Genomic DNA, 14,364 nt, shown 5'->3' on the forward strand with positions numbered 1-14,364 from the left:
CAGAAATAAGTCACAAATTTGGGCTAAATTATCAGAAAGTGTTTTCTGGAAATCTTTTCAGAACAGATCAGTTTTCCATCTTGTGTGCATGCTCCAAGTCCTGCATCCAGTTCTCCCCTCTGCCAAAGGGATACAAACCCACTTCTGCCTCATATCATAATGTGGCAATTACTAAACAGCAGAGCATTCTGGAGCTCAGCCTGCACCAGTGATACACATTCACAGGACACGGGAACATTTATCTTCTGTTATAACCTGCTTATTTAGGGAGACAATTGTTCATTCTCTATACATTTGAATCAATTTTTAAAAGCATTTTGCTCAAAGGGGAAAAGCTCTGGAATAGAGAAGGAAGGGAACATACTTACTATAGACTGAAAGAACACCTGAGAGGGAACTGTATGTTCAAAAATACTTAGTCTAAGAAGAAAACTTGTGTTTTTCCATGTTTCTAACTACTAAACTACCTATGAAAACAGATGTAACCACCATCAACCTTTCATTCCCCTTTACCTGCTTTTGTTCAAGCATTTAACAATGCATTTATAAATTTTCATCTTGCTGAGTAAAAAAGGTACTTTCTTGTTTTTATTAAGCTAAAAACATTGCTTCTCTCAGATTTCCAATTCAGCAACCAAATGAAGAACAAGAATTACATGAGTTTGTATCCAACTTATTCCATATGCCTAGACTAAATGAAAAAGCCAACATAATGCTGACCCGGAGAGCAGTGTAGCAGCGGAAGTATGTACTATGTTTCCAAGAATAAAAAATGGTTTTCTCTGGTTTCACATGTTCAAATATGAGCAATAACTTTCTTTCTGAATCTCAGTGGCAAATCTTTCTTGCAAATGTTACTGCAATCTCTTCCCTGTGCCACGTGACAAATTAAAAATGGGATTTCTCCCACTTCTTTATAACCAGTTCTACACACAGATATTGCCTTCAGCCATCAGGTATGAACGCCTTCAGTGTGAAACTGCTAGGATTTTTTGGGCTGAATACAGAAACAGGACTTCCTTTGTTTCCTATCAGCATCAAATTCAGTTTTAGCTTACATTATCTTACCAATACATCCTTTTTTAATAAGAGTTCTGCAGAGAAGCAGCAGCATCCTGAGCCCTCCTCTGAAGCACGAGGTAAAAAGAACAGTGATTAAACCTGCGGTAGATCCTCATGCCTAAAATAGTGACAATTTTTAATGGCATTCCCGAGTCTTCTACCGAAATATTAATTCAATGTGTCAGTATGTGTCAATTTAAGACTCAAGAATTTTCACTGACACAAAGACAGGAACAAGAAAATCTTTCCATGGAAGCATTGCCTCAAAAATGCTATTTTTAAAGATGAACATTAATAAAATATTGCAATGAAATTTTAACAAATATATTCAAGTTCTGGCAGTTTTGTTGTTTGTTTCCATTTGCAGGTTTTTTTCCTATGCACCTACAGATAAATTAATTAGGGTATTAGTGCACCAATTTGCTTGTCAACCAAAATTCAGTTGTACAGACACAGATGGTTTTAGGAAAAAATTTTCAAATTACCATATGGCACAGAGTAAACCTGGGTAAGTGACTCAAAAGCACACAAAACTATTTAAAAGGGGCGTAGCAATGGTCAGATAGAGCACAGCAGTTCATTGATGTTATGGTTGCATAGAACTTCTTCAGTCAGTTCAAGGAGTATCAAGACAAGCATGAGAACACAGAATATTCCTTTGTATTTATTCACTTCCCTAGTAGAAAACATACCTACTACATAACTCTAGATTAGGAATTAAAGGGGGCTTTAGCCTTCAGAACTTCAATATGTAGTAAAAGCTTATTATTCTAAAAAATCCAAGCTAAATGTGATCAAAAGAAATTTTTCATTTGCGTGTTTTAAAATAATGACTGGTAAAGAAAGAGTTAAAATAATCCATCCACCTATCTACCCACATGCATATACAAAACGTATAGAAGAGAAATATCTTTTGTTTAACATTAAGATTTTTTTATACCTATTCCAACTGCAAATTAAAGCTTAATTATGTATTTCCATATATGTTCTAGATAAGTATTTGTAGCTTACATGAAACCTAAGACTAGATCTAGCAATAGGCCAACTAAAGCTGCAATGAATAAATGACAAAAAACTTGATATAGTACCCAGAAGCAAGGTTCTGATCACAAACTTTGAGAAATCTATCAAAACCTCACAGAAAATCCAAAACATTTTTCCTTCTTTGAACACTGTAAAAATAACACAAATTTGTAAAAAACAATATGAGAAAGCAGTCAGAAAGCTACACAAAATGCACCAAGTCCATATAAAGACACAGCAATTTCCCTGACTGCAGTGATGCTCCCTGACAGCGAGGGAGCCAAGCTACTGCAGTGCCCTCCTTGCTCCTGCCAACCTGAGACTTTTTTTAGAAAGCCAGAAACAAAAGGCAATCATTCTGGAAATGATTCAATAGAAGCAAAATGCAAACCCCTCCCTTCACTATGCCAATTTAAAACATAAAATAAAAAGACTAGCAAATTAACTAAGGGAAGAACATAACAAAAACTCCTGCACTTCATCTCTGAATTATTTTTAAATGTTTTATAGCCATGAGTATTTAAGATGTACTGTATTTCTACTTTAAGAACCTAAGGAGCACAGACAAGTAGGTTGGAGCTGTCTGCAAAAAACATAATGCAGGTCAATATAAAGTGTTTGAGTAGCTACAACAATAAAAGCTCCTACTAAGTACATTTTACAGAGAAAGCAGATACCACAAGAATAGCATGGCATTTGCAGTAATTAGAACACGAAGCATCTTCCCCTACCCCACATTCAATTATTTGATTCTAAACAAAGAAGGCTGCTGGTGATCAAGGGACTAAAAAAAGGACATACCAAATTGAAGATAATGCAGGCACTTGGCTTTTGTTTTAAATACTGGCACTAGTATAAAGGCAGACTTGAAAAATGCATTCGTGTGAAAAGCACAGAAGACAAACATTTCTATTTATAACAAAATGCTCTTAGTTACTTGAAACTATAGAAGCCCAGCTTTGTGAGTTGAGCTATTCTGCTTCTGCCATCTGGTCTAAAAGGCAACCATGAATATACCTTTCAGACTTTATTAGCACAAGGACAAGTAAAATACAAGCATGAAATAATTACCCATAGTAAGCAGAATCTGACTCAGCAGTTTGCATAACTCCAGAAATACAGTGATGGAATGTTAAATATAATTTGTACCTTGCATAATGCTGCTTTAACAGACAACTAGGTTAACAGCAAAACAACATAGTTACAAAATCACTTTTAATTTTGACCACTATAAACAGTATGATGATTCTTTAATTAAAAATATGTTTCTTGGTAGAATACTCATAATACAACTACATTTAAATGCAAAGATTTTCAAGAATTTTTATGCTTAAAGTAGAAAATACACAATGGCTTGATTGTGTTTTTATCTGATATGTTAGGGAAGAAAAAAGGATCTGTACTCACAGTGTTTGAATTCAAATTTTCATGAAATACAGCTCCAGTAAGATACTTCAAATTACTGACAGGAAACAAACTACTATTCCCCTTACCTAGATATATTGTTGAAGCTGAGGAAGAGACGCTGGAGACAGGGCAAAGTATCCACATCTTTCTAGAAGAAAAAGATAGGTATAAATTCAGCAGCTGAAACTGGCTTTTGAGCCCCTTTACTTGGCCTGATGAAATGCTTTCATTTCTAAATGCTGTAACCTTGCTGCAACATTGATTTCTGTTGAACGTGCAGCCCCATCTCTCCCTAACGCAGACTGCAAGGGAGTGTTTCGGTGCAGATCCCACTCTGCAGAACACGCTGCATCACTTGCAAAGCAAATGATGCTAAAGAAAAGGAGGATACGGCTGCTGCTGCTTTCTGAACAGGCTTTTGGGAAATAAGCCAACGTGCTGTCTCAGCATTCAAGCTGCAGGATAAACATGCTAAAAAAAAAAAACAAAAAACAACAAAAAACAAAAAAAACCACCCCAGCTTGCTGAAATAAGGTTTTTGAAGTGCACTACAGCAGTGCAATTAGCACTGCCAAACAGCAGTGACTCTCCAGTCAGAGAATGATCTGAAGGACTCTGTCACCTTTACAGCCTTTACAATTAACATTTAGAAGATGGTATGAGTTTACAGAATAAGAAACTGTAAATATTGCCACTCAATTCCTTTGCAGAAAACCTGTACATAGAAACTAGCTCAAATACTAGTAAGATGAAACATAACAAGTAAGATCAAACTTTATTTAAAAAATATAAATCCATACCAGACAGACAACACAATCTGCAGTGATTCACAAGCCAGACTGCACACCTAACCCCTCAGGTCTAAGTCTGCATCTCCTTACCCTAACAAGGGCCATACTCCAACTTGAAACCTGTGGACACAAACCTGGGAAAAGGAAAAGAGCATCAGAGCTCTGTGTCTTGATTTTAGCCTACAACCCTTCCTCCCTTCATCAGATTTCTGACGTGTCTACATAGCATTCCGGAACAGTTCATTCCAAACAGGTAAACAAAGGCAGCTCAAACAAACCCTGTAGCTCCTATTAATGAAACACTAAATGTAAGCTAACAAAGCTGCTGAGAGTCACTGCTGGATACGATGAGCAGGGCTTATGTGATCAAGTCTGCAGTTGCAAAACTCCTAGTTCAGAGCTGTTCTGAGTCCTTCCAGATCAGACCATGGAAAGATTGAGTTCACAACAGAGCTATATTGGGATATTGCCTCTGTTCCTAAGGCTACTTGGTGCTGACACCAAGGGTGGGCACACATGATACAGCTGGATACACACACGAAGACAGGCATTAAAGGGTTGTGCACAGTAATGCTTAAGCAGCAATGATTTCAACTGATCACTGGGGAATACAAAGTAATTGCCCCTCAAGACCAATTTCTGTAACTAGCATGATGTGTTGCTGTCCTGCAAAACATGCTGCAAGTCTCATAGGTGTGACAGGAAACACTAGGTAGGATTGTTAAAAAAAAAAAAAAAAGTCTCCAGCTACTTCAGTTTTAATACAAAATCTTATAGTATGGTGGACAGAGAGCAGGAGTTCTTTCCTGAAAAGATGGTGAATACCTTGACCAGTCCTGAGATCGAGCTGCAGATGACAAAACCCAAAACTATAAATTTTTAATACCTCAAAGCAAACAAGCAGGTCAGTCTTCCAAAAAAAAAGATATAGATCATCTTCCTAAGAGAGACCTTAACTCACAACTGGATGGAAAATAAGTAGATATTTCATAACTCATAGTATATATAGATCTGTGCTTTTGATGCCATACAAGACTCTTTGTAATCATTTATTCTGTTTGCTATTCTCCTGAATAGTCAGACTCTCTGAATACACTTCAGTCCTGTAAGATGCTCCTGCTATAAACCAAGCCTCAGGACTGCCTCTGTAAATCCAACATCTTTGAATCTACAGTTTATTCTTACAAAAATAACTACTTCTGATTCAAGGATTTTCAGTCTGTAGTGAAAAGCTCAAAGACAAAAACCAGTCCCTAAACTGGTAGTCCAAGGCCAGTGGATTGTAAAGGATGATTGCAGATTTAATTCCTCAAACCAACTGCAACCCAGTTGGATAACTTTAGTTATTCAATACAGTAAACTGCAACGGGTAGAGAGTTCAGTATGGAACCTTATTTTGTTTGATAAATGAGATGATCATCTTTCCTACATAAGAATAATATACTTAGGGCAGGTGAAAGGGAGGTATGTGAAAAATAAGGAATGTTCACCAAAAAAATGCAAGTTATTTAAATCAGATTAATTTTATAAATTATTTTAGAATAGAAAACTTTTAAAAATAGAGTTTAGATTCTTTCATTTGAAGGAATAATCAAGTTTAAAAAGCTTGATTCACAATGAGTGTTGTCACAGTGAGTAACTAAAGAACAGTAAACAAATTATTTTCATGAGCTTAGGAGTGAATATTTAGCAGCTAAGTGCTACACCATAACAATATCATGATTAAAATGTCTCCTCCACCTGCACAGTCAATCATTTGAACTTAAACTTCATCTTAAAGAAATATAGCACCCCTTCCTCAGCTACTCAAGTGCTCCAGAAATAAATCATCTTGGATATTCTTTCCAAAGAATGATGTATTTCTTTCCATATTTCTGCATTTTCAGTAATTTCCTATTGCAGCAGAATCTGAATTTCCATACAAAAGGAATGTAGCTTTCATTTAAAAAAATAAAACAAATAAAAGTAAAAAACCACATGCACTTCTTTGTACACACAGAAAAAGACAACACCTATCATTAATATAGGAAAAAAGACTTTATTTTAGGAGCCATATTTACTTAGAGTTTTAGACAGTGTAATGTGTCCAAGACTTAAACACAGAGTTAGTACTGTACTTGCTAAAATTACCATTCAACGACAAACAAAAAAAATCTACACTCACAAAACTGTATTTCATTAGAATTTAATCAGAGTAAAAACCCAAAAAGATACCACCACCACCACCAGTTAAAAAACCCCCACAAGCCAACAAGCAAAATAAAGTACTTCCCTGAAGAGAACACCATCTTCTGAAACACTGTGTCTGCCAGGAAACACTAAAACACTGAGATACAGCACAGAGTCCAAGTCTGTAAATCACTTATTTAAATTTCAGGCTGACTCTTCACTTAAGACAGCAGAAAGCAAGCAGGAAGTACAAGTTGCACCTGAGAGGACTGAAAAGGCAGAGGCTACAAGCAAAGAGAATTCTAGGTAACATCACGGATGCAGGGGAAGGTACAGTGACAGAATCAGCAATGAGCAGAAATTTCTTATTTTTGAGATGTAAAAACAATTCCTATTTGGCAAATAGCAGAAATTGAAGAAAAGAAAGGCTCAGCAGCAACAGAAGACCAAGAACTAAAAGAATTATGCAGGCCAGAAAAAGGTAGCCATCTAAGTAAAATCTGTTTTACTTTAAAAAGCTCTTGTTTGAATAATCCACTTGCCATACCTGAACTACAACTCAAACCGCACAGTGAAAAGCTTAATTTTTAGAATACAAAGACTCAAAATGCTGGGCTAAAGCTTCCCCTGGAAAACTCTAATCTTATGATCAATACCCGTTTTCTCTGCATTTGCCCCAGCAACATTCTTAAGTTGAAACTTAAGATGGTCTGATGATGCCATGATGATTTTTTGCCTTTTCTTTATACACCTTTTATATACTTTTTATAGCTTTTTGTATTCAGTGTTTTCTAGCCTATATTCTCAGACTTATTTTGTTAAGCGAGGAGACTAAACATCTTAGAAGCCTCATTGCTAGGGATCAGAAAGCCCCAGACACCAAGGTTCTCTCCAGAACACATTTTGTAAACTAAGATAGGACCACCCAGGGGGAAGGTTTCTCTGGGAGGAGGGCTCGCTCGAGCCTCTCATTAGGAAATCTTTGACAGATATGCTAATTAGTAAGACCTATAATGCTATACTCAATCTATCATGTGTGCGCATTGTGGTGTGCATTCCACCTGGATGTGGTGCACCTAAGGATCCTTAAAATAAATACTGAAGTAAAACCCCTTTTTCCTTTCTAACCGTGTTTGATTCTTGATTTTAAGACCAGGAAAAGGCATCATGATAGCTTCGCTAACCTCCAGAAACTGAGAGGATTTGTTTCTAGAACATGAACTTGTATGGAAGAAGAGTATCTAAATTTGCATGTTAGAACTACAAAGCTTTTTCAGAATATCTCCCCCCCCTCCCAAAGAAACATCATGAGCCTTCAAGATTTGAAACACTACAAGTCATCGTAGAATCACAGCATAGTTTGGGTTGGAAGGGACCTTTAAAGGTCATCTAAGTCATTATCTAAGAAAATAACACCAAAAGTGAATGTTTTCGTTTCACCTTTATGTTGTAGAATTAAGTATTGCAGCAGAACTACATAAGTAATACAGTATGGGGAAACACAAGATCTCACAAATCTGAAACACTGATGTGGTTTAAACAAGCTACAGTTACAGTGCATTTTGTCAAAAACAAAGAAATGAAAAATAAAAAAGAGAAGGACAAGAGTTTTGCTCCTTACTATAGCAGAGACTTGATTATGACGGAGGTTGAGCTCTGTGAGTGAATTCAGTCCATTCAGGTTTTCTACAACAGTTAGGAGGTTTCTGGCAAGGTTTAACACTCTCAGTTCACTTAAATGACCGATGTTTTCTATTTTAGCAATCTGTCAGAGATATGATAAACATGCACACTGTGGTTTATATGGATATAAAATATGTACATATATATGTGGCACACATTTTAAAAGCATACATGAACTATCAACTTCATACAATAGCGTGCCTGTGTTTCTCTAAAACATGATACTCATTTCAAATTACTGAAAACAAGCTACAGTGTGCTAGAGATCCAGAACAAGTATTCACCCACATCTTTCTTGCCATCCTGCAGTAAAACTCAGTCAACATTTCCTTCTATCCCATCGGAAATCAGGTTCCTTCAGCTGTGCTGCTTCATAGCAGCAACCTCGAAGACACATAAAACCAAGCCAACACTGATGGTATTGTGGTATGCCAAAATAGGGGGATTTTGTGCATGGTTGAGCCTTAATTTGTCTGCAAAGACACTCAATTATCTTCCTGGGGTTAGATAATGGAGGGATCTAGCAAAGTCTGAACTACAATAAACAGGCAGCTGTCAGATGCTTGTTTTTATACCTAATACCCTATTTTAAAGGCTCAGGTGATAATGACAAAGAAAAAAAAGTCATAAAAAGAGCAATAATAACTAATGATCCTTAATTTCAGTTTTTATTTCTAGAAATACCATTGTATTTTACAGAAGCATTATTGCTCTGGTGATGCAGTATGGGTTCATTTCCTGCTGTTAATATTTCCCAGTGATCCACACAAGGCTCTCTGACCAGATAATTCCTTCTCATGGCAGTGTGGGATCTGTCCTCCAGCACCTATGCAGACATTTATGCATGACTTGCACACAGGGAGAAGGAGGACAGCCACAGCACAAGGGACATGCCTATGGTACTCTTAGTGAAACCCATGCTGGGTGGCAGAAAGAAGACAGCAGGTTTTCCTGTGGAAAATACTTCAGCATCCACAAGGTGTGGCAGTGCAAAGAGCTACCAACATGTATAATTCCCTGTCAGTTAGAATGATCATCTGCTATACACTGAAAGCCCTCTCTAGCACCCAGTGCCCAAGCACACCATCCCTTCTCCGGGAGGCCAACAGTGCCAAGGGCAGACCAGTGAAACAGTATCTGGTGTCACACACCTCCCCACAGACACAGAGCTTCCTGCTGCTTTACACCAGTGCAAGTCTGGCCATGCCAGTTTGCAGAAAGTGTCTAGCAGCTCCTGGAACAGGAGAAGAGGTAAGGTAGAAATTTTTTAACAGTTTGAGAACCTCTCATTTTGTTGGTAATTTCCACATATACATACATATATGTGTACATGTAAGTCTGTGACTGGAATACGCTGCTATAAGAATTATTTCAGCCATTTCTCAATTCAAAAGCATACAAAAGTAGATTGCAAGACCAAAATTAAATAACATCTTAAACCTACTTTTGATTCAACTGCTAATTAAACTATCCATTTATGTGTATTTTATACAAAAATATTACAGCAAGAGGAACAGAAAATACCACTATTAAGGAGAGCATATTTAGACAGAGAGACTTGTAAAAGCAACCCCAAGAGCAGACGGTTAGCAGGAAGAGCACAGACCTCCGCTGATGTTTGCCCAGCTAGAATTGCAGGCTAGAATGCCACAGTCTAGAATATTAATCCTGGTATTTCACTGCTATTGCAAAGATAATGATTTCATCAGCAACATATAGAGATACTCTTTACCATTTTGCTAAGCTTTAAGATTAGCTCTACTGAATTGCCTGTTTCAATTATGCATGCACACATGAAGGTACAGCAGCTTTTCATATGGACTGTGAGGTAAGAAATAATACAAGCTGTTACCACTTCTTTTTGGATGTTTCAAGTAATACAATGGTAATATAAAAAATTAATTAGTACACAAGTCAAAGTCTACTTGTAAATGCTGAACAAAAATACTATTTATTTTCTCATTTGCTTGTATCTTTGAATATCTCACTACAAAACAGAATTTAGAAAAAGGTTGTTACGAACCAAATACTCACTCATCAATAATTAAATTGCACAAATGACAGATGCATCTTTAAAAAAAAAATTCTGAGATGACTGAAAAAAAGTTCATGCATGAAAAAAAAATCAGGTGGTATAATTTTACTTACGTCCTGAACTTCCGGGAAAAAAATGATTCACAGAAATGAGAGGAACACAGGAAATACTCCAATTAAGTTTTATATTTAAACCTTCTAGAATAAAATTCATGTGTAGCATCCCTGAATGATGCAGTACTATGTGTCTGTATTACTGCATTAATAATAGTTAGTCTAGTGTATTTTTTATGCTTTTGTCTATAACTTGTACACAGAATTTAATTTTTTGGTGTTCATCAGGGTAACATATAAGATATATAAGAGATACTGTAACATATAAGAGATACTGTACCCAATGAACAATGCTCAATGATTATTGTCCTTTTGCTGAACACTGCTGAGATAAGTCTGGCTCGAATTCCACTGATCTGCTGTTTAAATTGCTACATTCTTGAACATGGGAAAACATATTCTCAGAGCCAACTCTGCTGTTGAAATCTGTTCTTCAGAAATTTACAATGTAGAAGAAATACCTTTTAAGATAGACTAGAAGACTGCCAAAAATAAAAATCCCACAAATTTAAATAGCTAAAGGAGCTCCCTTATTCGGCGTTGTATAAGCAAAAAACAACAACAAAACCCAGCCTTCAAAACAAGGGACTAGTCCACTAAGAAGGTGCATCCCAAACACAGTATTTCTTCCCTTCTTCATTTCTTCATTAAGCCTTCAAAAATAATTAATACTATGGATGGCAGATTGGTGTTTTAAATTTTGAATTCCTCAAAGACAGGAAAAAAAAACTTAATCAGGAAAACTTGCTTATCTTTGAACTAGAAAGGAAGATAATTTATATATGGAAGATAGGTTCATGGTCTTTATTTGGTCCTTACATGAAAAATACACTAAACCTACCAAAAAAGGAAATAATTAACTCCATTTCCTAACATTTGTGCCCTTCACACATACATGTATGATGAAAATATTTTGAAAACCAAAACAACTTACTAAACTCCAAGATTTAATGTCAGCTCCTGAAATAGGATAATTTGCTACATTCTCTGGATCAAAGTAAGCCTATCATTATGAAGGTGATCTAGCAACAACCAGTTGGGTCCTATGCCCAAAACTCCTAGTAAAGTTAATGTAAAGAGAGTTATACCGACACTTGAAGAGAAAGAAAGAGTCAGATCTACATCACAATCACTTGTAAGAATTGTGCAAGATGTGTTTCATTTCCATTAGTGATTCCTTCATTTGTGCTGTGCAAGTGTGCTGACTGCCACAGCTGCATCTTTAGTCTGCAAATATTTTTATCAAAAACATACCCCCCCCAAGTTTCCAACAGCAATACAAAAAGGATTATAACCACACAAACATTTGTGAATGAATAAGTTTGGAGATGGCCAAGACTCTAAGGGCAATGCCATCATCTGGTCCTAGACTGCCTCTGCCACTGTACAATGTGTACATTGTTCAACTAATGGTATTCAAAGCAGCCACAAACTTACTGTATCACTTATATCAACAAGTCCCTACACTGCTAACTTGTCTTTTTCTTCTCTTTTACATATATGTAGGGAATCTGGTTTTGTCAGACCACCAACAGTAGAAACAGCAATCAATTGTACCTAAAAATTTTATAGCTGTTCTAAGACTGTATTACTTTAACTACACCACAACTGCTTGTGTTAGGTTACTACTGTGTAGGTGTGAGTGCCATTATACTCAGCTGACTCAGCATTTTAATTGCTGTAACTTTCCTGAAGTACAACACTGAAAGTACAAGAGACTGGAACAAAGATTCAAAATAAACATCATGACACCTTTTATTAATATACTGATTTCTGTGACCTCAAGATTTGCAAAATTTGCCACGAGTTCCCTTCATGAAACAATATTTTGGTAAAAGACACAGCAAATACATGATGTCTACACAAGAAATGTAAGCAATCAAGTTACTGTACTGTACCTGATTTCCATGAAGATCTAAAACATCAAGGTTTTTTAGGTTCTCCAGATTTGAGATCTTCTTTATTCTGCAAGATACCAATTATGAAAAATTATTTTTAATATTAGATTAAAAGTATCTTTCATTTTTCAGCCAGTAAAAAGTTTACCCTTTTTTCCTGACTACCAAGAGTAACAGAAAAATAACAACATTTTGAACCAGGAAAAAAAAAAGGACAGATAAATGAGTATGCCTTTAAGACTATCGCCTTCTTTTCTGACTGTCAATAATTCAATAGCAGCAGTATTTATGTGGCTCTTCTAGAAAGAATAAAAGAATGGAATACTTGCTCCACTAGAAAACAAAGTCAACAACTTTACTGTCTTAAAACTTCTCTGTCCTGTCATATTTTGTCAGATTCCAAACCTAGGCTATTATACACCCAACAGCATCATCTACTGGCTGATGACATTAAAAATGAGTATTAAGCATTTGCTTTGAGAGTAATCAAAGATCACACACAGATCAAGCTGAAAACAAGTTGCTAACAACTGTGTGCGACATGCAACCACTCACCCATGAGGAGGCCGAGTCCTAACTACCTCAACACCATACTTCTAAGGTAAACTGCACTCAGCAGGGTTATGATAAGGAAAATAATTCTTCAAAAACTTTAAAACTGTAGTTCCCATGCCCCAGTAATTTACTATAAACAAAATTGATTTCTACAGGTGAGTTTTTTAATACAAAAGCTCTTAACTCTAGTAACATACTGCACTATTGAAACTTGCCGGTTTTGAGTACAGGCTGAATTAGGAGGTACATTCTTTATAATCTGCACAACTGAAATCTGGTCACCAGTTCTCACTTTACTTAATACAAGAAAATAAGGAAAATTAACAAAGTCAGAGCACAACCCTTAGATGTGTGAGCAATTCCACAGATACGTGTATTACTACATTATTAAAATTAAAGGCTACAGGACTAGAAGCAATACATAAGCAATAAAATCTATGACTCATCTGTCTGGTATTTTTTCCAGCTAAATGTATCAGGCAGAAATACTTTTTATAGGTTATAAATAATCAATGAATACTACACTTGATGTGAAAAGACATACCACCAGCCACACAAATCTAAGAACACATATTTAATAATCAATCAGAATAGAAGATTAGACAGAAACATGTGAAGTACTTTGGAACTGTTGCTTAAATTTACTAAGGAAGGAAATTTTGAAGAACATGACACACAAAATCTCTGTACTTCCTCAGTGGGATCCCTGACACTTAGCTACTCTTAGGGCTGGTCTCACTGGTATGACAGCAACATCACAAACTGAAAACTGTAAGTTACAGAAACAATGGGAAATCACAGTTGTTACACCATAGAAGTAGAGTGCTTTAGTTAGTTTTATTATTTTTACCTGTTCTTTCCCAACAGAAGGACTCTCAGGGATCTCAAAGTTGAAACCCCACTTATTTCTTCAATCTGATTATCATATAAATCTAAGAAAACAAGATGGTGAAGATTAGAAATATTTTGGATACGAGTTATAAAGTTATGCTGGAAATTCAAAAGACGAAGGTGATCTTCCCCATCAATAATTGGGCACACTGTCAGTTTTTGCCTGGAAGAAAAAAGAAAAAAAAGAGCACACAAGTAAGTAACAAATCAGTAATCCACCTTCTGCTCACCCACTCTAACTGAATAGAGAAAAGTATATTATCTTGGTTAAGGTAACATTACTTAGGTTAGCTAATTAAATTCTGTAGATAAAGTAGTAACTCCTACCTACTAAAAAATTAGCATAAAAACATAGCAGAAATATTCCCAAAATTTTCTGAACATGTTTTCTCTCAGAGATTTACTTGTTACATGGAAACTACATGGAAGTTTTGTGTTATGACCACACTAAAATTCAAACAGATGGGGCCTCACAATTTGTTAAGTTTTTCTTCAACTATCACAGGAACAGCCTGTTCAGATCAGAAATCTGCCTGCCTTAGATGGCTGCTGTATGGATATATTCATCACCAGGACACTCACACAGAATTTCTCCATGGGACACAGTTCTTCTCTCAAAAACACACACATACACACACAGACAAAACCCAACAACCCAAGCCCTCCACTGACTGCAGCCATTAGTGGGGCACTGGTCACTTTAGACCAGGGGTCTCAGGCTCTGGTCTGTGTGCTCC

The 14,364-nt window shown here is 36.2% G+C and overlaps 1 protein-coding gene across 3 annotated transcripts in view; it reads right to left on the minus strand.

Annotated features, from left to right (window-relative positions):
* The window catches only part of LRRC49 (leucine rich repeat containing 49), a 41,412-nt gene that overhangs the window by 22,908 nt on the left and 4,140 nt on the right, over positions 1-14,364 (minus strand). For all 3 annotated transcript variants that reach the window (XM_082290556.1, XM_082290555.1, XM_082290554.1), the window contains 4 exons: positions 13,587-13,790; positions 12,182-12,248; positions 8,074-8,217; positions 3,579-3,640 (listed from right to left, as the gene is read on the minus strand). In XM_082290556.1, the coding sequence (XP_082146682.1) occupies positions 3,579-3,640; positions 8,074-8,217; positions 12,182-12,248; positions 13,587-13,790 (477 nt within the window). The remainder of the gene's footprint in view (positions 1-3,578; positions 3,641-8,073; positions 8,218-12,181; positions 12,249-13,586; positions 13,791-14,364) is intronic.

This window comes from Coloeus monedula (assembly GCF_965178545.1).
Source record: "Coloeus monedula genome assembly, chromosome: 14".
In the NCBI taxonomy this organism is placed as follows: domain Eukaryota; kingdom Metazoa; phylum Chordata; class Aves; order Passeriformes; family Corvidae; genus Coloeus; species Coloeus monedula.